This window comes from Eumetopias jubatus, unplaced genomic scaffold (genome assembly GCF_037043125.1).
Source record: "Eumetopias jubatus isolate StellerSeaLion01/CBP00866 unplaced genomic scaffold, mEumJub1_p1.0 scaffold_13, whole genome shotgun sequence".
NCBI lineage: Eukaryota > Metazoa > Chordata > Mammalia > Carnivora > Otariidae > Eumetopias > Eumetopias jubatus.
The window spans coordinates 41,838,109-41,863,420 of NW_028274819.1; the positions used below are offsets into that span (position 1 = coordinate 41,838,109).

At 47.1% G+C, this 25,312-nt stretch overlaps 1 protein-coding gene across 5 annotated transcripts in view; it reads left to right on the forward strand.

Moving 5' to 3' along the window:
- Positions 1-25,312, forward strand: part of PLEKHA7 (pleckstrin homology domain containing A7) — a 210,928-nt gene that overhangs the window by 150,522 nt on the left and 35,094 nt on the right. For 3 of the 5 annotated variants that reach the window (XM_028116940.2, XM_028116939.1, XM_088017609.1), the window contains 4 exons: positions 11,919-12,389; positions 20,125-20,647; positions 21,117-21,203; positions 23,910-23,963. In XM_028116940.2, coding sequence (XP_027972741.2) covers positions 11,919-12,389; positions 20,125-20,647; positions 21,117-21,203; positions 23,910-23,963 — 1,135 coding nt within the window. Of the gene's footprint in view, positions 1-11,918; positions 12,390-20,124; positions 20,648-21,116; positions 21,204-21,791; positions 21,912-23,909; positions 23,964-25,312 lie in introns of all 5 variants that reach the window. The other 2 variants (XM_088017607.1, XM_088017608.1) reach the window with 1 other exon arrangement.

The following is a 25,312-nucleotide window of genomic DNA, read 5'->3' on the forward strand; positions in this document are numbered from 1 at the left end:
CTTCTGGGAGGAGAATGCATACACAGTAAGGTCCCCCAGAAGTTATCTGGTCCTCTTCATTGGGCAGAGAAATGCAAAGACCTGGCAGGGTGAAGTGATTGCCTGGGATATGGAGCCTTGGAACCTGGTGTATTTTTCATTTGTCCTTCTCTGATGTGTTGTGGGAGAGACAGCCTGGGGGGCGCCAGACTGGGGAAGAGGGAGAGACAGATGAGAAAGATCTTACAAACTGAAAATGTGCCTCAAGACTGCCCACCATGTTGCTGGGGCTAGCTAGGGAGCTATTGTCCAGCCACACCTTCCCTCAAGTGGGCAAACCAAGGGTACAATCAAGGATCTTGAAATTCTTGTTTGTTGGCTGTGGGTAATTCCTTGAGAGAAAGTGCAGGAGGATGATGAGTGGAGTCAGGGGCTCAGAGAGGGTAAGGGAGCCCCTGGAAAAGTCATGGTGTGCTTTTAGCCAGTCCTCCTGTGACATGGGCCCATTTTTCACTATCTGGACATCTCACTGTGTTTAGAGGCCTCTTTGACTATGGTCTTTCAGTGAGGCCTCAAAACAAAAGGTTATTCTCCAGCAACCTAAAGGCAGGATTTTTCAGCGACTATAAATGGATTTCATATGGTGTGTTTTAGCTTGTCAACCTTTCCCCCCCAAAAATCCTTCTTTATTAGTGGATCAACTTTATTTTGGATTGTTGTATATGGTATTTTATAGGACCATAACACTCCAAACCTTGGATGGTTTATTTTTTCTCAACTTTACCATTATAAATAGTCCTGTAATGAAAAACCTTCTACAGGCCTCTGCATGTGTGTCTTTCAAACTGCTGGGTCAAAATACAATGCATTTTTTATTTTAATCAGTATACCAAATTGCCCTTTAAAGAAAGCTGTATAGTCCCCTAGTGAGAGTGCTCATCTTCCCACATCTTTGCCAGTAGTTGATATTACCAAGCTTTTAAATTTTTTGTTGAGGGCGCCTGGGTGGCTCAGTTGGTTAAGCGACTGCCTTCGGCTCAGGTCATGATCCTGGAGTCCCTGGATCGAGTCCTGCATCAGGCTCCCTGCTCGACAGGGAGTCTGCTTCTCCCTTGACTCTCCCCCCTCTCATGTGCTCTCTCTCTCGTTTTCTCTCTCTCTCTCAAATAAATAAATAAAATCTTAAAAAAAATTTTTTTTTGTTGAGATGCTGTGTAGATAAATAGTCTGGTTATTTCAGTGTGTATCTGTGTGATGGTGGAAATCTTTTCTCTTTATTGGCTACTTATATTTCCCCTCCAGTGAACTGCCTGTACCTATCCTCTACCCATTTTTCTACTGAGTTGTATGCCTTTTCTTGGTTGCTTTCTTTCCTGTATGCTGTGAAATCTGGCCAGCTTAGGATGCAGCTTAGCCTCTTGGTTGATGGTAGGCTGTCCAGTCTTATGGTGAATGGAATCTGATTTTCCCTTCCTTTGAAAATCAGGATGCTGTTTGCCAGCCTCTAATATTCTGCCCATTTTCCCATTCTCTTTGATTCCTCAGAGATCACCTGAGAGGTTTCTTGAGCCTGTTTCCGAGTTCCCTTCGGGCCCTGGGGTGCTGACGCCTGGGGCCTTTCCCATCTTCCTCCCTGTCTTGCACTTTCAGTCTCTCCTAACTAAGGTTGTTTTCCTTTTCATGGAGAAGGTCATGCTTCTTGATGAAGATATGGAACTAAATCCAGAAGTTAAAGTGTTCTGCTTTATTTATGCGCATCATCTTCCCCAAGCAGAGTTACTTGTATCTCATATTCTTTTAAAGCTTTCCCCGCCTTCATTTTAATTCTTAGAGAAATAGAAAGTTTGTTTTTGTTTTGCTTTGCTTTAAGTAAACCAAGCTCAGTTCCTTCTAGACTTTGCCCTTTTTGCCATCATTCCTGTGGGCCTATCCCGCTGTGCATCTGTGCTTGATTTTGTGCCTCACCTTCCATTTTTGTGCATGTCCTTTTCTAACTTGAGCTCTGAGAGCTGCCTGTGTTATAATACTGGCTTCTTTAGGCCAGCAATGGCAAATGGGTTCCTTCTTGTGTTCCATTTCTGCTCAGTTCATCATGGCTAACTGGGGCACTGGGTCAAAGGTAGCCTGAGAATGAAATCAGGCTTAACAGGAAGAAGTATTGTGTTTGAAAAGTGATGCCTGCCTCGAACCATTCAAGATTAATTTGATAGCTGATATTTGGCTATTTTTTTTTTTTAACTTTTGCCTACCTGAAAATTTTGCAATTAACTATCCCCAGATTCTGTTTTGGAGAGGCTCCATCCCTTATCTGTTGGGCTGCCTTCCTTCCTCTTTTAGGGTCTCAGGCTGTTCCTAGATTTTCTCTGACCTTTTAAAATTTGTTATTATGCCCTTAATAAATTATTAAAATCCCATAATCATGCTTGCCCAAGGTTCCTTCCTTAAAAAACAACAACAACAACAAAAAACCCAACTTGTTTTACCTTCTGAGTCTGAATAAAGGCAGAATAGAATTTTCCTTTAGCTTTCTGAGAGATGAAATAGCGAAGCAAATCCAGACTTATTAAATGTTCTGTTTTCCCAGAATACGATGTTCAGACATTTGGTTAGTTAGAATTATTCATTAGGCAGTACTAAATCTTCTCTCTCCTCCAGTTTGGTGATCTGCATTGGAAACCCTCCATCTGTGTTAGGTGGGGGGCCCCAGTGGTCATGTATCAGTCTCTGCCCAACTTGATTCTCACCAGATGCTTCTGTTCTTATTCATATGGGCAGATGCTTTATGTATGTGGTATCTATAGTAGGACTCCTGATTGAGGTAGCAGAAGATGCAGATGAATTTATCTTTTCTTTTTTTTTTTTTTAAAGATTTCATTCACTTATTAGCAAGTGAGAGTGCATAAGCATGGGGAGGGAGCAGATGGAGAGGGAGAAGCAGACTCCTCGCTGAGCAGGGAGCCCGATGCCAGGCTTGATCCCGGGACTCCAGGATCATGACCTGAGCCAAAGGCGGATGGCTTAACTGACTAATCCACCCAGGTGCCCCCAAATTTATCTTAAAAAGGGAGGAATTCATTGTTTGCCTTCACTAAAAAGTTGAGGATAGGTCTAGCTTTAGAAACAGGTGGGCGCAAGGCTCAGACAGTATTGTAAGTCATTGTCTCAGGCTCTAGGCTCTGGCCATTTCTGGTTTGGATTCATTCTTCAACTCCATGTGGAGGTCCCTCGCAGATCCTGGTGGCAAGGTAGCTGCGGTAGCCCTGGACTCCTGTCATCTGGGGGGCTGGGAGGGAAGTCCAGAAGGAAAGAGCCAGAGTCTTGTCCAGAGCCATTCTGATTAGACAGGCTTAGATCACATTTAAACCCTAAACGATGTACTGTGGCCAGGGAATGCACATGCTGATTGGCACAAGCCCAGGATACATGCTTCACTTCTGAGAACCAGACCACAGGGACTGAGGGTGAGGTAGGGGTGAATGCCCACATCAATGCCGGGGCTGTGGGCAGAGGAAGGAGAAATGACTCATTGGGATGGTATAAAGGAGGCACAGACAAATTAACATCCAGGCTGATTCACCCCTCACTTTCTTCTGTATTGGTTTCTTTTACCTTTCGTTTTCTACCCAAAGCTTAGTGTTTGAAGTCAGGTAGATGTGGGTTCAAATCCCAGCTCTACTACTTTCTAGCTGAGTCACTTGTACAGATTAGGTATGCTTTTTAAACCTCAGTTTTTCTTAGTCCATAGAGCTATTACAAGTATTAAGTTAAATACTTAAGTTTTTTAATACTTAATACTTTAATACTTAATACTATTACAAGTATTAAGTTAAATACGCCCTGGTGGCTCAGTCGGTTTAGTGGCTGCCTTCGGCTCAGGTCATGATCCCAGGGTCCTGGGGTCAAGCCCCACATCAGGCTCCCTGCTCAGTGGGGAGTCTGCTTCTCCCTCTGCCCCTGCTCATGCTCTCTCTCTCTCTCAAATAAATAGTATCTTTTTAAAAAAATAAATGTATAAAGTGCTTACTTAATAGGATACCAAAGATACTTTATATCAGATATGCTACCTTCCATAGGGTTTGGTTTAACAATGTCATGGGCTCTTCCAGTTTCATCATTCATCCTCTGGATCACATTGATGCGGAGTCTTCTAGGAACAAATTGTACTCTCTCCCTTATCAGGATGTACTTATCCCCTAGCAGCTGTGGAGTTGTGGTTCTGTTCTGCCCAGGCTCCTGCAGCACCATCTCTCCACCTGCCCCTCCCCTCCTTCCTCTTCCAGTCTCTTCCCACATCATTCCTCTGACCCAGGAGCAGAGCTGAGCACCCTTGCTGAAACTCCTGACTTTATCCCATTGTTTCCTACATAGGCTTCAGAATCTCCTGATAAAAGTTCATTCACGTATTCTTAAGGTCCAACCCCACGCACTGGAAGGGGTGCTATGCAGTGCTGCCAAAGCCTGCTCACTAACTCCTTCTATGCATAATTTCTTCCCCCCATTTCCGTGTTCTTCCACTTGCCGGACATTGGACTCTGTCCTCCCCACTCCCCTGCATTGGACTGTGTTTTATCTCTTGTCTAAGGATATCTTGTCCTTTCCAACAAGTTAAAGCACTAAGCAAGGAGGTCAGCTTGCCTTGACAGGTCACAAAACTGGCAAGCAGCTCAGATAGGAAGGCCTGTCAGAAGACCTCTCTTTTCTGTTTCCAAATCTCTCTCGTTTCTGTGTAATTGTAGTCCTGTCTTTGGACTGAAGGATCTTATAGTCTAATCACCTTTGGAGTAAAAATCAATTTCCTCAGGGATTTTGAGCACTGCATGGGTGTGGCCCCTATGACGCCTTTGGCTCATGTCTTGCTATTCCCCATTCTCTATGCTCCAGCCATACTGAACTTCTTGAATTAAGTGCGTTTGTACATGTGTTCATCTATTTAGTCTTTTATTCCACAAGTATTTATTGAGGGCATATTGTGCATCAGACACTGTTAAAGATGCTGAGAAATACAGCAGTGTTCACACAAAGAGGCAAAGTCCCATGCATTCTTGGGTAGGGATGGTGGAGACAGATCATAAACAGGTAAACAACAAGACAATATTCTATCATGATCCATGCATGAAGGCAGTAAAATAGGGTGATGGGATGAGAGGAACAAGGGGGCGAGGCAGGAGTAGCCACTTTTGTTTGTGTGGTCAGGGAAGATCTGATTGATATACGAAGGTTACGAATGCAAAACTGAGGCAGAGTGCTAAGCAGAAGGAATGGCACTTACAAACACCCTGAGGCAAGAATGAGCTTGGTTTATTCAAGAAACAGAAAGCTAGGAAGTGTGGATGCATCTAAGAGAGCAAGGGGGAGAATAGGCTGTGATGGGATTTGGGTGAGAGCTGGAGGTCCACCTCATGAGGCACCAGGATCCATCTGGGCCTTGCTCCTCTGCTCCCCCAGCCCTCACCATCATGAGGAAGATGTCAGTGCATCTTCAGGCCTTAGCCTAGATGTTATTTCCTCCTTCCCTGACCCTTCAGAGTGTTAGATGCTCCAGCTCATCATTCCTTTTTCACAGGACTTTCATGCTCAAGTTATGTTGGCCTGCTTTCTCATTGTTGCTCCTACTAGTCTATAAACTCCTTGAAAATGGAACAGTGTTTGGCACATAGCAGTCAGTTAATGGATAGATGCCCGGATGTTTGGCTGACTGGGCAGGTGGGTGGATGGATGGATGAACAAAACAGCTATAAAACCTGTACCTGTAAGATGTTCAACTAAGAATTTGGGGTGTTTCAGAGCAATCTGACCACTGTTGTGGGACTGATGTGTGGGGGATCATCCTGCTCAGAAATAGCCCATACATTGCTGGCTATTTGCACTGTCTTCAGAGAACTAAATATTTGGCCTTCTAAACCCAGATCATTTTGATTAAAGTGTAGCAGGAACACCTGAGGTTGGACAAGCCCCTTGGACCTTGAGCAGCAGTAATTTATGACAATGTTTTCAACCAGGTGCAGGGCTTTGGAGTCAGATCAGATGGGTTTTGAATCCTGCTTATGTCACTGGTTGCATGATTCAGAGCAAGTTGGTTAACCTCTTAGAGCTTCACTTTTATTACCTGTAATGAAAGATTAATATGTCTAGCCTTGGAGGATTGTACAATGATAAGAGGAGGTAATATATTTAACTTGCTTATTAGATCAGGGTTTTGCATTTAGTGAGTGCTCAGTGATCACTGTTGCTACCACTGTCCCTATTCTTTAATAGAGACGATTGTAGGTAATCTGGTCCTTATTGAGTGCCCTCAGCCCCTCTGGGCTTGACAATACTGATTGTTATAGGGATTAGAGATGGTCTATGTCAAGTTCCTGGCACATAGAAGGACCCGGCATATGGTAGTAACAACCAAGCATTGGCCACACACACACAAAAAAGAGTGACCCAGAATGATGACTGCCATAAGGTGATGGGAGGTGAGCGAAATTGGCCAGAATTCCAGACTGGGTTGGGTTGAACTGTGATGGTTGAGCATGACTTACCTGCTAGAAAGAAGAAGGAAGGATTCTCTAGGTAAGAATGAACAAAGTGAGGAGACCTGGAGTGACCAGATCTCCTTTATCGGATTTGTCCATCCTTAAAACTTCCCAAGGGACTTTGCGGGTAGCCACTTCTCTGAGGCAAGAGGCACCTCAGCCTGGCAGTCTGGTGTTTCATTTATTCTCTAGCCTCGCTCTTCTGTGGGGGAGGACAGCCTGGAGAACTGGGGAGTGTGTTGTCAGAGCCGTCAGGCCCTCTATTGTTAATTTAGAGCAAAGCATGAAAGGGAGCCAGATAACTGCTCTACTCCCAGGGGGACTGCCCTATTTAACTCTGGGGGAGAGAAGAAACAGACTCCTGTCTCTATTTCTCTCCAGCCATTTCCTCCCTCAAGTGCTAGGAATTAATTCAACTGAGCAAGCCTGCCATAGGCTCCCAAGATGCTTTGGGCCCTTTTCTCTTTTGCCTTCTCTACAAGTCTATGGACTTTGCCTAGGGTCAGTTCTGACTTTTGAGCCCACTGTCCTCCTGAGACTGGGGTCAGTGCTCAAGACTCAGCGTCTGTCAACATAGGCTGAGCTGGTTTCCCAGGGCAGGACTTCTGCTACTTGATCTGGTTCAGACTAAACTCTCTAAGAATATCGGTGGCCTGGGCCTTGTTCTTGGGTGCCTAGTTTGGTCATTTAGGTGTTGAGAGTGGGGAGGGATCCTCTAGTGGGATTTCGATAGAAGGACTGTATCTGCCACCGGACCAAAGTCCAGCCAAAGCCCAACAAGCTGTCATTCCTCTTTCTACCCAAGTCTTTGAATGAGAGTTAATGTGTATGGTGTGTGCAAGTGTTTAGCATTAAGATAGAGGAAAATAGTAGCTCTTATTTCCTGGTGAGATAAAGGGTTTAGACGCAGAATAAAATAATCAGTGCTTGGTTGATCTGTTGATTTCCAAGTTCTTGTGAAGACAAGTAAGAAGAGAGAAGTATCCCTGGTCTGAGGTGAGTGCTTTTCCCACTTGCAGGGGGAAACAAGAATTTGCTCTAAGCAGACATAGAGCATTGCTGTGATGTGCTAAAAATGGAGGGACCCAGTCCCTGCTAATAATGTTTAGCCCCTTGTAACAGTTAGGGATTGGGTCTGGTTGCTAGGAATAGAACAACCCAACTTAAGATAGCATCATCAAATTGGGTTTTAGTTTCCTCACATAACACGAATCCAGAGGTAGTTAGTCCAGGCTGGTACAGTAGCTCCCTGATGCCATCAGGGATCTGGGCTCTTTCTCACTTTCTGCCCAGGTTTTAGCGGGTGTTTTGTCACCTTGCAATCCAGCATAGAGTCTAAATTCCAGGCAGAAAGAAGGGAAGGGTTAGCTAAGCCAGCTAAGTGTGACTTCTTTTAAAGACTTTCCTGGAAGACCCACCCAGCAATTTCTGTGTACATCTTAACATCCTCTTGGCCAGATCTAAGTCACATGGTCACCCTTAGCTCCAAGGGAGGTTGGGAAATGTGACTTTTTGCTGGATACATTGCCATTTAGAAAAACTTGGGGTAAGGAAGAGGGAGAGAATAGATATTGGTAGTCAGCACATGTGTATTTGAGGGCATGCTGTGCACTGTCTCCTTTAGTCCTCACTACAGTCCAAAAAAGTGGGGGTTGTTGTCCCCATTTTGCAGATAGGTAACCTGAAACCAGAGAAGTAAGAGACTTGCTTAAGGTCACCCAGCTTGTATTGGGTGGGATCAACCCTTGAATCCGGGTCTGACTGGCTCTAAACCCTCTGTCCACTGGGTTTGACACATTTGGCCCAAAATGGTCACTGAATGCCGAGAATTCCCTGTGACTTTGAATAGTCACTGAGTCCAGGTGCTCACAATAATAGCAGTGACCTGCACTGGAAAGGCTTGTGTCATCTTAGCTAAATATGTATGCCCTACATGGCCAACTTCTCTGAATGACACAGTCAGTGAGAGCTGAGGGGTGTTTCATTCTTTCCCAGCATTATGCTAAATCGAGCGTTGCAAATCAATTTTGTGACAGGTCTCCTGATTTGAGAAGTTGGTTGTTAAATTGTAGGGAATGCAGGGAGATGGGGGAAAACCAGAAAACATTATTGCCTCAAATCCTGTATCTTAGTAAGTTAACTGTTTAAGTCAGTTAAGATGGGGAAGTAGAGGACATTACCTTCATCTTTCTTACCTACAGCCATAGCCTGAGTTATTTTGGGCACAAAGGCGTCTTTTTTTTTTAAAGAATTTATTTATTTGAGAGAGAGAATGAGATAGAGAGAGAGCATGAGAGGGGGGAGGGTCAGAGGGAGAAGCAGACTCCCTGCTAAGCAGGAAGCCCGATGTGGGACTTGATCCCAGGACTCCAGGATCATGACCTGAGCCGAAGGCAGTCGCTTAACCAACTGAGCCACCCAGGCGCCCGGGCACAAAGGCATCTTATGTAAGTCCCAGCAGTCAGAGACCAAGAGTTGTTCATAATCCCGTTTGAGGGCCTGGAAGGCTGCCAGGTGCCAAGCAGACTACCATTTTTTTAGCCACCCTCTTAAGGCTTATTTTGCAGTAAATGGTGGTGTTAATCTGAGAAAAGGATTGGTCGTTCTCTATCAACTTTATTATCAGGATGTACTAGCATATGTGAGGGTGTGTATATCATATGTACACACATGGTAAAGACTAAGATTTATAGTTATAAATTAGCTCCAAGGTGAGAAAAGACTGGAAAGCTCCACGATTTGTGGTCAGTTAATGAGAAGGGTATTAAATGTGGTTACCATGATTAAATCGGGCTTTAGGGTTGTCTGGCTTTGATGGCAGAGACCGTTTTCTCTGCTACTTTCTTATAACTCCAACTGCCCACCCCAGTGGGGATAAATGGTTGCTCAGTAAATACATGGAGGTTGATTGGTAAAGAAAGGAAAATCCCCATTACAGTTGGTTGGGCTGAGGCATCATACCCATAGTCCTTGGTTTCTGGAGTTGAGGAAACCCCCTTTTCCTTTTAGTTCTAATGTCATGTGTGTAGGTGGCATGTTTGTTTCACAACCTGGTTTTTGTGACTTATCGTTGGGATGGTAATAACAAGGAGGGACAGTTACTTAGGTCTCACAGTTGGAGTAACCGGGTTATCAAGCTTCGGTGACTTGGCTGGGGTGTGACCCAGAGGGCAGCCAGAGCTCTAGTCCCCTAGGCAGCAGCCTTAGCACAGCCTCCCTGCAGGGTTTCCCAAGTTTGAGAAACAGTAGAGAAGATAAAGGCCAACTTAGGCAACGTGAAGACTACCGGTTGGGGTTACACTGGTGCAGTTATGGAGGATTGAAGAAAGGACAAAGTTAAAACCTATAATGTACACTGTGGGCAAGAGTTGTTCCTTAATGAACGTACAGTAAGAATTGTTTTTTCTTAAAGTGTAGCCCCTGAATATTTCCCATATATTCCCACTACTGGAGCTTATAGACCAACTGGACATTAGGAATGGAAGGGCCCTCAGAGATCACAATCTAAATATATCATTATCAAATGATGTAATAGGACTCCTTCCACTAAAAGTAACAGAGACCAAACTCAAAGTAGCTTAAGTGAGAAAGAGAATTTATTGGTTCACAAGCAAAAAGTCCAAGGATATATCTGGTTTAGGTATGGCTAAATCTCAGAGCTCAGGCCAAGTTTCTAGGATGCTGTTTCTCTCCATCTGCTTTCCTTGGTGTTGGTTTCATTTTCAAATAGTTGATTCCCATTTAGTTATAGCAGTTCGAGACCAGCTCCAACCAAAGCCCCAGAACCAACTCTGACGGACTTGGAATAGGCGATGTGTTGCCCCCCGAGCTAATCGTTGAGACTGGGAGCCTCAGCTGGACAGGGACTAGTGGTCAGCAGCACCCAAACCATATGGATTGGGAGTGGGGGGAGGTGATCCCCAAATGAAAATCGAAATGCTGAAATTGATTTTTTTTTTTTTAAACAAAGCTTTGGATTTTCATGGAAAAGTCAGGAGAGTGCATGGACAGTGAGATATGTGATTGCTTTTCTTAGGGGTTATATTGTTACTTTACATTGATATTTTAACTGTCTTCGGGACTGGATTGATTCTGCCCTGAGTCTGTGCTGATTATTGGTAGCTGAGGTTCCTAGGTTGTTGTAAGGATGCCTGGGGTGTGGCCACTCAGATGTAAATGCAGCAGCGTTTCCATTGTATGCTTTCATGTTGAAATGGAGAGCTTGGCCATCTGAGGAGTGACAGATCTCAAGGCCAGGACCTTTTTACCAAAGGAAACTGGCTGCCCCAGCCAAGGATCCTTGGTAATTTTCTGGTCTTTCTGGGCTGGGCTGGAGTGTGTTCTCCTGCCTCCCCAGTCTAAATTCTGCAAAGCCTATGGAGCTGCTGCTCTGTCCCTGGTACCAAGTAATGGGGATGTAGATATAACTAGGATCCTGCCCTGAGGAAGGAGGGTGGGGTAGAAAGGTTTTACAGTAGGAGATAGGCCATGAAAGAGGAATCCTTCGATGCCCCCAGAAGTTGCTCCTCTGGCCTCCGTTCACAACCTAAGCGGTGGCCCCCACCCCATTCTCCTTTACAGTTTCTAGATCTGCACATATGTAGGCCATCTCACACATACAGTGTGTATGTGTGATGCATCCCACAGATGCAGTGGGAACCAGATGGGCTCTGTAGCACTGTGGTCTTGGGCAAATCATTTATCTTCTCTGTGCCTCGGTTTCCTTATCTCTAAAATCTGACTAGTGATACTTCAGAGGATTATTGTGTTCTTGTGTGTTCCTGTTTGAGCAGTAGGTAAGAGGTCATCTAAAGAGGTTGCTGAGCCTGTTCATTCTCTGCTCAGCATCTTGGGGGAATGTTAATTATGCGCTAATTGTCCTTTGGGCTATGCTAGATGCCAGTGGGAGAGACCCTGGGCTCAGGAGCCTTCTATCCAAGATGGACATAGAGCAAAAGGGAAAGGCATGAGATTGTCACGTGTATCATTTATTCATTCAGTAGTATTTATAAAGCACCTACTCTATACCAGTCATTGCACAGAAGTTCTGGGCATATTGTAATTGGCCACATGGGCCTCTGGCCTGAGGGAACTCATGGTCTACTTGGGCGGTAGATGAGTAAGCACCGTTATGGTCCAGTGTGGTTAGTGTGACGGTGGAGTCAGCTAAGGTCCCAATCTAGAGTGGGAGTATGTGACTGGAGTGGCTTCCTAGAGGAGGTAACATGTAGGCCAGGTCCCAAAGGAGTAGAAGTCAGGCAGGAAGAATGAGGGACTAGGTGTGAAAGGTATTCCAGGCGGAGGGAACAGCCCATGCAAAGGCCTGGAGGAAATTCGAGTATAGAGTGTGTTCTTTGGGGAGTCTTGGCTGCCCGTGGTGCTGTCTGGAATGGGCTGAATGTGCCTCTGTCCTTGCAGGGATGTGGAGAAAGTGGAGCGGCAGGCGGTCCCCCAGGCCAACCACACCGAGTCCTGTCGAGAGTGTGGCCGCGTGGGACCTGGACATGCGAGGGATTGTCCTCTTCGAAGCCATGAGGATTCCTTTGGCTTTGAGAGGCGGGAGCAAGAGGAAGAGCGGTACCGTTCCCAGAGGGACCCCCTGGAGGGCAAGCGGGACAGGAGCAAGGCCAGGTCCCCGTACACGCCGGCTGAGGAGGACGCCTTGTTCGTGGATTTGCCTGGTGGCCTGAGAGGCCAGCAAGCACAGCCCCAGCGGGCAGAGAAGAATGGGGTGCTGCCCGCCGTGTATGGCCCAGGAGAGCAGAACGGGACCGGCGGGTATCAACGGGCCTTTCCTCCCAGGAACAATGCTGAAAAGCACAGCCAGAAGAAGAACAGCCTGGCCCAGGTGGAGCACTGGGCGAAAGCCCAGAAGGGGGACGGCAGGAGGTCAGTAATGGACTCAGGGTGGCTGCTACTCATGAGCGTAATAATGTAATAGGAGCTATCATTGCCCCAGCATGTGCTGGGGACATGCAGGCCTTAAACTGTCCACCTCCATTAGCTCCGTAAATTCCTGTAGCAACGCTGCAAGGTGGGGGTGATATCCCCAAGTTATAGACAAAGAAACTGGGGTTTGGAGAAGTGAAGGGACCTGCCCAGGGCACACAGTAAGTGGCAAAGGCAGAGTGCAACCCCAGGTCTGTGAACCTCCCGAGCCTGTGTGAGATTACATCAGGTGGCTTCTTGGTTCCCCAGCAAAGGTGCCTTGAGACACAGTCAGTATGTCGATAGTTGCTCATCTTCTCTCACTCCGCTACTTTTCCACGTCCGGGAAATATTTGTAGAAACTAGAGTAAATACAGATCCATTTTCAATTCCAGGCACAAAGAGAAGTGCTTAGGCACTGTTGACAGTAGGCTTTATCATACCTATTCCTTCAAGAAGCAGTTTTTAATTATTTAGGGGGCATACAGTTTTTGCTATTTGCAAAGCACTGTTTGTATTTTATTACAATTTTAGATTAGTAAGGGCGCTTTTCTGAACGTGAAGAATTCAGGGTCACCGGCTTCCCCCATTTTCTCCAGACGCCACTGTGTTTTGTCCTCCTTATGAAGACAGTAAATCGTTTCATCATATTTGGGCTTCTAAAACCAACCACTGACTGGAGAAGAGATAGCGAAGCCCTGGTGCTTTCAGAAAGCTCCCCGCGGACTAGAGGGGCTACAGATGTGCCAGAGCTCAGGCCAAGTCTGCCACAGACTTACCTGCCTGATAAACGTGTTCTAAAAACCACACTACATTCTCCCTGTTGGTGGAGCCCAGACTTTCCCCCTGTGGGCTGTGGAGGCAGGAGTGCTCCTACAGGAATAGCCTCGGCCTCTTTCCAGGTGTGTGGGCATGCTGTGTGTATATGCAGGTCGTGTAACCTCTTTAATCTGGTCTAGGTGGGCAGTTGTGAGGGTAGATGGATGGAGAAATTACAATGGAAATCCCCCAGTGAATTGGTAGACATTGTTGTGGGACAGACTAGGAAAAGGAAGGCTTTTGGTGGTGTAGCTAAGATACCTTCCCATTCCCACCTAGGACTGACCAGGTGTCAATTCCATTTGTTCAAATGTTGTGTCTTCTTAAAAAACAGAAAGCTACCTCCCAGGGACACGGGGGAGAGAAGCTTCTATTCTTGGTGCTGGGCTGGGTAGACCCCCCCGGGAGGTGATTCTAAGTGCCCTCACTGCTGAACGAGGTTGGAAAGCCGGCAGGCATTATATCATGCAGGTCTCCTACTTCAAGGTAAAACAATTTGGATTTTATTTGAAAAAGCAATAGGGGAAGCCAGTGGAAAGTTTGAAGCAGGTAAGTGATGTAATCTGATTAATAATTCAGGAAGAAGAGCCCTGGGAAGATGCTGTTGTAATAATTCAGGATGGTAACAATGGAAATAGAAAGAAAGAGAACGATTTGAGATACATTTTGGAGGTCGAAACATCAAAGTTTGTTAATGAGTGGGATGCTCAGGATGAGAGAAAGGGAGGAACAAGGATGATCCCTAGAGTTTTGACTTGAACAACCAGGTAGTTGCTGAGACGGGGAAGGCTTAGGAGCAGATCGGGGGGAAATCAGGGTTCCCATTTTGGACAGTAAGTTTGAGAAGCCTATTAGCTATCCAAGGGGAGATGTCAGGTAGACAGTTGGGTATGAATTATGGTGTTGGGGTTTGAGGTCTGGTTGGGAACAGTCAGCACATAAATGGTACCTCAACACTTATAAGGTAGCAGCAGAAGGGGGATCTGGTAGAGGAGACAGTGTGGTCAGAGAGAAGCTACTCATGATAAGTTAGCTGTTTTCTCTTACATGTCACACCTCCTAGGAACTGTAGTCAATATGGGCAGGCAAGGGCAGGTAAAAGCAGGAGAAATTAGAACTAGGGGAAGATAGGAAAGCTAAGGGTTTAGCTCAGATGAGCTTGTATTTCTTGCTAAAGAGTTTGGATTTAGTCTTGGAGGCCTGTGAAAGCCATCGATGGTCTGAAGGGTATTGGCAGGAAAGAGGCGTCGGGACACCTGGGGAGATTTTGCAGGCTAGACAGTCCTTACTACATCCCAGCTCTGATACAGCAGGTCCATGTATATGGTGAAGAAATCTGCCAGGTGCTTCTGATGTGCCCTGCCCCAAATGCGAATGGTAGTTTTGGTTACCCCTCACTCTTAAAAGTTTTTTTTTTTTAATTATGCACATAGTTTAAGGATTTAAGTAGTGTGGCCCCCATCTGTCCCTACTTCTGATTTCTGTCCCTTTGAGGCAGCCACTTCCAATTCTTCCAGTAGTTTTCCCAATTTATTTCTGTATTTCCAAATAAGATAATTACACTGCACTTTCTTGATTTTACAATTTTAGTTATCAATAGACATTCTACTGTAGAAGATAAGGATTGAAGTCTCTTGTTCTCCACTGTGCCTTTCCAATAGACATATGCTTACCTTTATCCTAGCTTCACAATATAGCATATTTTTTGTACAGATCACTAGTCAGTTTTTATATTATTATGACAATATAAATATTCACAACTGGACCATAGTGTTCTATAATTAAATTTCATTTGTTGAACAATTTTTTGTTTTCTGATGTTAATTTTCACGCTTGTGGTTTACTTGGTTTTCTTTGTACCAATTATTAATTTCATCACCAAATTCATAGCTACATGTGCAAATCTCCCTTTGCTCAGTGCCCCCAAATATTCAGTAATTCACTCACAAAGTAAAAAAAAAAAAAATCCAAATACCAGAGGATAAATATTGAAAAATAAGGGTCCTTCTACTTTATTTCGGAAACCTACTTTCACTCCCTAAAGACCAGCAACCTTGTTAAGAAAAATAAACCCTGTGCTTCACCTTGCTTTTTTCACTTAATGTATCAGTGTATGTGCAAGTCTATACGTAAATAGCTGAATGTATCTTGGCTGTCTTTCCGTATGAGCACATATAGATATATATCATTAATTTGAAATAACCAGAGTACTCCATTGAATGGATCTACAGTGGTGTTTATACCATTCCCTATTGATGGACAGTAAGGTTGGTTACAAACATTTGCTATTACAAACTATGCTGCAGTGAATATCCCTACCCCGTTGTCTCTGCATAAAGTGCATGTATACTTAAAGAACAGATTACTTGAAGTGGAGTGACTGGGTCAAAGGATATATGCCATTTTAATTATCATAGTTATTACAAAATTGCCCTCCAAAAACACTGTTTCAGTTTATACCCCACCCAAAGTGTCCTTATTTGTCCATTCCCACATTAGCATGGAAAACTGTTTCAGATTAACTCCTTCCTCCAGTGATAATATGGAAGATGATTTAGATGGAGAAGAGCCTGGAAAGAGGCAATGATCGAGTATAAGGTGGTCATAGCTTGGGTAGAATGTGGGGAAGACCCACACCAAAGCAGTGAAGATGATGAGGATGGATAGGACACAAAGATATTGAGGTTGGGTAGGTATTAGACTTGGTAAATTGTTTCATCGAGGTCAGGAAGGTGAGAAGGGCCACAGGTGGAGCTGACATTTAGCAGTTTGGCTTGGTTAATAGGAAGATGTGGTACAGCCTGGATGTCAGGAGTTTTAACAACACGCCCCCCATGTGATTCTGATGTGCAGCCAGGCTGGAGAATCCCAAGCTCATGAGCCATAGCAGAGGGCCAAAGGCAGAATGCTGAGGACCTCCAGCCCAAGGGATGGACAAAAGCAGTGTCTGTGAAGGGTGTGAGCAGGAGATGGGGGGGAGGGTGGAAACTGGAGTGTTGAAGGGAGTTTCATTTAGAAGGAGTCCAGTTTGTGCTGGGAATGAGGACTTCTCCTTGGGGATGGTGCCATCCGAGGAGGCTGGGAGCCACTGAAAGAGTGTCTGGAACCTCAAGGTCTCTGCTGTCTTTTGCTCGGTCACTGGGGCTTCTTGATGGGCTTACATGGGCAGACCTGACTGTCCTTTTTAGTAGAGCTAGGATTTTGAAGTTAGGTCAGGAGGCAGGAGAGGAAGACAGGAACAAGTCAGAAAAGGTCACATGGCCAGTGAGAAACCCTTTGTGGCAGGGGCACAGGAAGAACTTTCAAAAGCTGTGTGACTGATAATGCAGTTAATAAGTTGTTGGTTGAAATGTGTCTATGTAACTGCTTCTGGCAGTCCACAAACCTGTGTTACTCTGCTATACACAAGGACCTGTAGTTGGGGCTCGGGGGCACATAGGGGAGCTAAAGGATGATAAGTCAGTTGCAAGTAGATGACAGGGCTGGGGAAAGCGTTGTTGGACTTTCCTTGCATATGAGCTGGAAGTTTGAGGCTTTCTTGTCTAAGGGGCAAGGTGACATGAGGTCTGTAGATGAAAACAGTTCATTGGCCTTGGAGGTCACTGAGCGCACAGCAAGAGGAACTTCACTCTAGTGATGGAAGCAGATCTCACTGGGCTGAAAGGGAAAAGTGAGGAATTGAAGACACCCTTTTGAGAAGAAAGCTGTCTGTCTCTGAGTAAGCCAAGTGCAGTCTCTGATCATTCACTTGTATCTGGAAAGGACTGCATCTTGCATTCTCAGAATTGCTGTTTACCTTAAAGGTATATATGTAATCTCTTACAGTCAAGTAATAAGTAGATCTGGCTGTTTAATGAAGGAGCCTCCAACATTTGAAAGTACAAAAGAGGGATGTCTGTGCTTTGTGTGATTGAGACTGTGCCAATCTCGTTAGATTGGGCACATTAGACATTGGAAGGAGGGTTATTTGCACTGTAATATGATCTCATATTCGTGGAGCTAGGCCACATAAGAAATTATTTCTAACTGTTCCTTTAGTACTGGAGATATGTATTCTGTTTCCCATCATTAAACTCCTTTAGAATGATATTTTGTGAGGACAGACTGGCTTACCCTTAGATTTCTACATTCTAAGAGATTGTTTTGAAGTTCTAGCCTTCCATTTTTTGCCCCTGGTATTTCAAGTAATTTACATACTTGTAATAAAAAGGCAGGGGTGGGGATGGAATCAAGGACTCAGCTATTACAATGAGGGACAGAGTAGAAAGCGAAAGTCCTGCACAATTGATGTGGAGGGTACGGTGAGGAATATCTGCTGCATAAGTAATTGGTTATAGAAATTGATTTTATATTTTGATATGACCAGTTTGTAGTGGCTGTATCAGAATATCCTGTTTGGTGCCTTTTGGAACAGGGAGGCCCCTTGGCACAGAGCAGGGTATGAGGGCAGGAGACCTGGAACTTTCTTTTTGGGTAAAGATGGATTTGGGGGCCAGCAAATGGATCTGCTCTCAGGGGCAAAGCTGCTCTGGGTGCTCCTGCCTATTTCAGGGGGGTCTTTACCTCTTCTTGCAAACCTTCCTCCTGCGTCCCTCACTCCACCTTTGGTTAGTTATCTTGGTTTGGCCTCTGGAGCTCACCATTGCACTGGGATTTTGGGGGTTGCCCCAAAATGGCCAGCAGTGAGGACTTGGAGATATGGCAGACAATGCAGAAGCAGAGGGCACAGGCTGGAGGGTGAGCTCAGGGCTTTAGGGCCCCACCCTGTGGGGGACTCTTGTCAGGGTGGCAGGCACCGGGAGCAGGCTACAGAACCAGACTGAGGGGGTTTGGGAGCAGCTAGGACATACTTTTCATAGTCTGAATTTTTCTTCAGCCAGAGTGAACAATGGTTGGTGAAGTCATGGAGTCCCCAGGGGAGGCCCCCAGCCAGGTTTCTGCCTCTGCCACCACTGCTGTTTGAGGATTCAGCCACTGCCCCTTCCTCAGACACACATTCCCCTCTGACTTTGGGAAATCAGTAGCAAACCCTGCCACCTAGTGGCAAATAGACACGCTAGCCAGACACACTAGACAAGTCTGGCTGAAGAGATCTTAAAAATTACCTCCCATAATTGCAAAGATAACAATAAGAAGAAAGCTACCATTTTTGAATGACAACTATTTCTAATCCCCACAACAATCTATTAGGTTCTTAGTATCCCCATGTTATAGTAGGGAGGGTGAGGACATAAAAGACACTTACGAGGTCATAGAGGGAAGTGATTAAATGAGATGAATTTAAGAACAATTAGAATAGCACTTCTCAAACATTGGCCACCTGGAGGGCTTGTTAGAACACAGGAGGCTGGGCTCTACCCCCAGGGTTTCTGATTTGGCAGATCTGGGGTGGGGCCCAATAATCTGCATTTCTAATGAGTTCCCAGGTGGTGCTGATGCTGCCCATCCAAGACCATACTTTGGATGCACTGGCTTAGAACAGTGGCTGGCTGGTTATGCATCAGGACTTTGTCAGACTGTGGACAATACCGCAGAATGTGAGACATAGTTCCTGCCCTCTGAGGATTTACAGCTTGGCTGGGGAAGAGATGTCTTGCAAGGATGAAAAGGTTGCATCAATGAAAAGACCTTGGACAAGTTTCCTACAACATAATAACTAGGTCAGAGCAGAGTGGGAGCCCTGAGGGCTGCAGAAGGCCTCTCTGGAAGGAGTGTCGTGGAAAATGAGTGAGATTTGGGTGAATAGGGCAAGCGGAGCCCATACAGGTAGGGGAAGGCAGAACAATATTAGAATAAGGAGAGGTAGAAAGGGAGAACCCATTGAGAAGTACCTTCTGTGCATCAGGCAGGGAGCCTGCATTTTCTTACTTGTCTCATTTACTCTTCAGAACAGCTTTATGAGGGAGATAATTCTGTCCTCATGCTACAGGTGAGGAAGCTGAGGCTCAGAGCAGTCCAGTAAGCTGCCTAGGGTTATCTAGCCAGTGTGGATGGTAGAGCTAGCAATCAAACCCAGGTCAAGCTATCTCTGTTTTCCCACTCTGAGAAGTTGCCCAGGTGTGTAGGAGGCTAGGTGGGATTAGGGTGAGGCTCTCATTCCTAGATCCCAGCAAGTGCAGGGGTGCACCTGAGTGGATGTGTCTCTTTAGCCCCTAGATGCTTGACTTGCCCCAGCCCAGTCCTGTTGGAGAAGCAGTGAGAAAACAGCAGGACTGCAAGGTGGGTTGGGATCAGGTGCTAGAGAGTGGTGCGTTCCAGGCTGAAGGGTTTCAATTTTATTTCATAAGCAGTGGGGAGTCATTGACGTTTTTGGAGCAAGGGAGTGATTGGATCCAAGCAGTTGACTGTGTTCAGTGTGGACACTGGTTAGGAAGGTCTCAGAGCGACCTGGGGGAAGATGATTAAATCATCTGGTCTAGAGTAGTAGAAAAAGAAAAGAGCTGGTGCCAGCCACTTGCTTTAAGAACTTCCAGAATTCGATGTGTGGATACCAACAGAGGGCAAGTCTCAGTGACCGGGGAATTATGAGGCGTTTCCTAGAAATAGACACACACCCATTTGGAAGAGCTGACTGACAGCGAGAGGGAGAGGAGGAGATGGGTTTCATCACCTTGCACTTGAAGCGATGGGTGTGGGGCAGTCAGGCTGCCTGGTAGGGAGGGTGATGCTCCCAGGTTGTTGGAGAACAACAGTGTTGGAGTCCTCTGCATAGGGAGGGAGTGACTGAGGTCCTGAGCATCTGCTTTGATTGTTCTTTGGGGGTTCTTACATAGGGCTCCCTCGTGTGCCTGGCGCTGAGGGTTTACTTAGCCATGTTTCCAGAAGCCTGGCAGACCACGTGCTGGCTGTCTTAGCCGTCTTCTTCCTCTCTCCGCAGCCTGCCCCTGGACCAGACCCTTCCTCGTCAGGGTCCTAGCCAGTCACTGTCCTTCCCAGAAAACTACCAGACTCTGCCTAAGAGCTCCCGACATCCCTCAGGGGGCTCCTCGCCCCCTCCCCGCAACCTGCCGAGTGACTACAAGTACGCGCAGGACCGAGCCAGTCACCTGAAGATGTCGAGCGAGGAGCGCCGGGCGCACCGGGACGGCACGGTGTGGCAGCTCTACGAGTGGCAGCAACGCCAACAGTTTCGGCACGGCAGCCCCACGGCGCCCATCTGCGCCGGCTCCCCGGAGTTCACCGACCAGGGCCGGAGCAGGAGCATGCTGGAGGTGCCCCGCTCCATCTCTGTGCCTCCATCTCCCTCCGACATCCCTCCTCCGGGCCCCCCAAGGGTCTTCCCACCCCGGCGGCCGCACACTCCAGCAGAGAGGGTCACCGTGAAGCCCCCGGACCAGCGGAGGAGCGTGGACATCTCACTGGGGGGCTCTCCCAGGAAGGCACGGGGCCATACCACCAAGGTGAGACTCTGGAGGGCTGCCAGGCAGCTGGGTTCAGCGTGAGGGCACCAGGACCCTCACGTGGTTTGAACACAAATTTGAGCAATTTCGAATAAGGAGAGGTGACACCTCTGTGGTACTTTTAGGTGCCAGGTGCAGTACTAAATGATTACCACAACCTGATGAGGTAGGTGCTATTATCATGCACATTGCACAGATGAGAACTCTGAGGCATTAAGAGATGAAGGATCATCCAACTGGAGGTCTGCAGGAAAAGATATCTGTGTTCAGTCGGTTCAGTAATTTATAATAACCCAACTTCAGCTTTACCTCTCCAAGGGACTTTCCCAGTTTACCATTGTTTATAACCCAGTAAGAAAGACATGGACCCCCCACAGATGAAGAGGGGTAGTGCGTGTGGCAGGCCGCCCGTGCAGAGAGGGGCAGAGGCTCCGGCCCACAGGCTGACTTCCTGTCTCCCCCCTTGTAGAACTCCTCTCACGTGGATCGCCGCTCCATGCCCTCCATGGGCTACATGACCCACACAGTCAGCGCTCCCAGTCTCCATGGAAAATCGGTAAGCCGCTCCTCATCTCCCCCGCCCCATGAGTATCAACCACCTGCAAAGTGCCGGCTCAGCCGGTGTCCCCCCCAACCCTGAGCCAGTCACCTGCAGTCTGCAGGGCAGCTGTCAGCTCCCACGTTAGAGATGAGGACGCTGAGGCTCAGAGAAGTCCAGTGACTTGCTCCATGTCATCCAGCTGACTTGGGGTCCTCCCCAGATCAGAGGAAGAGCTTGGGGGAAGTGAAGGAGAATGTGGGCTTTTCTTCTCTTTCAGGTAGCGTTTTCCAGGCACCTGCCTTTCTGCCATTAGCTCCTCTCCTCTCATCCAGGTCTTGGCTTTGGTTAGTTAACTTTGTCTTCAAAGCTTGAGTTGGGGTGAGGTTGCACTGTTGGTTGCTGTTTCCTGGAGAAAAAAAACAAAAACCTGCTTCCTGCAACCCCTTTTCTGCCAGTGCCTTTATTTATCCTAATGACAGAATTAATGCAATAATTACTTAATGGTGTCACATCAGTGCTGTCCCAGCACCGGGGTGAAGAGTAATTATAGCGTCATGCTCCTGCAGTGGCTAATTTCCTTGTGATGTGTCTACACACCTGCAGCTGGAGGAGCTCTCGCTGCTTCTCACCCGCTTACGGCGGCACCAGGCCAGGTTGGCCAGCGTGCGAAATCTCGCCGTCGGCCAGTTACTGCAGCACCAGCTGACTGTTCCCGCCTGCCAGGTCAGCGCTGCCGGGCTCTCTCAGGGCCGGGGCCACCCTAGTGGGGGGCAACGGAGTGACGTGCCAGCCCATGTTTTCTCGTGCCCACGCTCTAGTCTGTATTTGCTGTCTGGCTCGTTCCCTCCTTCCCTGCCTGTTTGCTTCTGGTCGCTATTGCCAGATACTGCGCAGTGGTGGGGGGCCCACGCCTCTTGGTGCTGGGGAGGAGCCTGCATGTGGTGTGAGGGACCTCAACTGTGGCTTTTCCGGCTGTGAGTAGTGACTGCCAGGCTGATGTGTGGTCATGTCTGAAGGGCTATGCTGGCTGTCATCCTTGTCGCCACCATGGCCATCCTTGGGTTGTGGAAAGGTGTGTTTCATTGGTGTCAACCCGGAGGGGAGAGGCAGGGTGCCCTCTCTGATCTGGACAGTACCCTGCTGATGGAAAAAGCATCCTCACATCCCTTATCCTAGAGAACCTCACTGTACCTGGGAGAGGTTAGGCAGGACAGGAGTTACTACCACACACAAGGCACTGGATCCAGAGGGGGAAATCACTTGCCTGGGATCCCTCAGCCAGTGGCATGTGGCCTGGAACCAAAATTCAGGTCCTATCTGGCATAGTGTTCTAAACCTTACGGGACGTGGAGGTTTGCAGGCAAGCTCCTCAAGGAGTGGTCAGGGAATTGCCCTCCCAGGCATGTTGAGCAGTTTAACGATGTCCATACAAGATTGGTCCCTTCAGGCTGCACAAAAGTAGGCAGGGGACAGAGGAGGAAGATGACAGGAGTGTCACCTTCCTTAACTGTCCTGTTTTAGTGAGACCTGAGGGACTCAGGAAATATACTTGGAAAAATGAATGTAAGGGAACACGTGAAAGACCCCTAAGGTGTGAATTTGGGGGATTTTTAGTAACATTCCCCTGCTCAGTCCTCTTTACTGCTATTGAAAGTGTATAGGGCCTGGGCTGATTGGGGAAGTAGGGATAGGTAAGGGGACAGTTTAGGGATAGAAATAGCATCTCGGAAGTCACCAGTGTCCCTCTCCATGGTCCTTCAGGTCTTCTCACGCTTAAAAGCACTGCCTGAACATCTCACATTGTTTACTTGTTTGACATCAGAGATGTAAACAGGGCCCTCTCCTGCAGCTCTGACTTGCCCCAGTTTGCTGGGAGACCTCTTAGCTGGTTGAGAAAGTGGTGCCTGGGCTATTTTTTCTTAAGCTTTTACAGCCCCTCTGTCTAACAGTTAGCTTCTGTGGTCTGTTACATGGGAAACACAGGTCCTAGAAAATCAAAGAGTCTTTTGCTTATTTTCACTGTTCCTGGTGATTACATTGAAGAACTCAACAGATTTTCAGAGACAGTGCAAGCAGATAGGTCTGACATTGAAACTTCCTCAACTCGCTCCTGACATGGCTACATGCTGAGCAAAGGGAGCTGAAACTTCCAGTAGCTCCTGGGGCTTATCATCCTAGAACCCAAGGTCATGTCAGGACCTACCTGGATCCCCAGATCCTCTCCCTGCCCCTTCAAGCCATTTAGTCACACTAATCAGAGGGTCATTTTGCTTCATGCATATGAAGTGGGCCAGGACAAAGGTTTGATGACAAAGATTGGAGCATTGGTGATTGATGGGCCTCTAGCTCAGGTGTTGCATGTTCTCCTCCAGCTAGACCTCTCTAGTTCTGTCTCAGGAGCTCACCACTGGCCTCAGCTGCACTGCTCTCCTAGCCCTGTGGTGGTATGTGTGCTGTCTCCCTCGTCCCCACCAAACTGTCCCCCCAGCCAACTGCGGGACTAGCTGGATTTTCCCCACAGTGACCTGCAAGATCCACTGTGCTGAAAGAAGGCTCTGAGCTACACTGAGACGTTTGTGCTTCTTCCATGGCCTGGATGTGTTAGCCTGCTACCCTTGACCCCAAAGCTGTGCAATGTCAATGATTCACACATGAAGCCCCAAGTTTTGGAAACCCTTGGTGTTCATAACTGGCTTTTTTCTTTCTGTGCTTCATTTGAAGGCTGACGATACCTACCTCCAGCTGAAGAAGGACCTGGAGTACTTGGACCTAAAGGTGAGGGACGTCAGGTGTCTTGTCTCCCTTGGACTCTCACCTTTCTGAGCGTGTCTGCCTTATTGGAGCCAAGCTCAAAGCCAAAGGCTGTGCAGGTCTTATCAAATCTGGATCCCAAATGAAGACATCTCTAAGTCAGAAGAGTTTTATTTCTAATTGCCTCAAACTCTGGGCTCAGTTCCTTGTGAGTTCTGCTATAAGATTTCAAGCTTATGGAATGAGGGCACAAGATCTTGATCTCTTCCTGTCCTTGGTCAGGACCTGAAGACTTCTAAATAGTAACTACTTCCTTCCTCGGAGCTGCCAGTGGGGTTGGGTTTGGTTCGTAGGGTGCCACTGACATGTGTTTTCTGCTACGAGTATTTTGGTGGATTTTTTGGTTTTGTTGCTGGGGGAGCAGGTTCCACATGGAATTCTGCAGCTCTGGGGCCCACTGTGGTCTCCCATATAGGAGCCTCCTGTATGGATAGTCTCCCATCTGCGTACAGGAGATGAACGCTGGGTACCTCCCTGTAGGTGATAAAGCTTCAGGCTCGAAATCAACCTTCAGAGCACAGAGACCAAGAGAAAACTGGTGGAGAAGTGTGAGAGGCATTCTGCGTGAAAGAGAGCTGCTATTGTTCCCTTACCACAGCTCTCTGAAAGCTCCCACTGTGAAGAGCACTTCTGATGCCTCAACCATGAAATTGACTGAAGGAATGTGACCTTTAATTAACTGTGCGCGTGAGAGAGTGGAGGGGCCTGTGGGAGGACACCCAGGCGACTGCCACGGGGTATGCCTCCCCCAGCTCCCCTGGGTACCTGGCTTGAGGTATTTTTAACATGGGGATTGTCATCCAGCCTTGTAGAAGCAAGAGGATGAACATTAGGCCCTGCGGCAGCAGATGGGGGGGGGCTCCCCATACTGAGACAAGATCAGAGTCTTTGATTAGGAATCAACTAGTTAGCTTCCGTATCTGATGTGCACTTGCTGTGTAACCAGCTCTGGAGAAGCCTAAGGGACATGTAAGAGAACTTCCCAAATGGGCCTCGGTTAGATAAAGAAAATCTCCCAAAATAACACAGACTTGTTTATAATGAGCTTACAAAGATCTGTCTCGCCTAATGCTCAGAGTTGAGATAGTGAAGGTCACCGTGGGCTGTAATGCTGGAAAGGCCTCTAGAGGAGGTGGCATGTGTTTGGAGCCTTGAAGAGCCAGAGGGTTTGCGTTGGTTGAAATTAAAGGGAAGGGAACAGTGGGAGCCAAGGAGAGCCAGGGGGAGGGTGGTGTGGCTAGGGTGGAGGAGGCAGACTGCCCATGTTCCTGATTCTTTAGAAAGGAGGGGTGCAGTGAACGAAAGTCAGACTT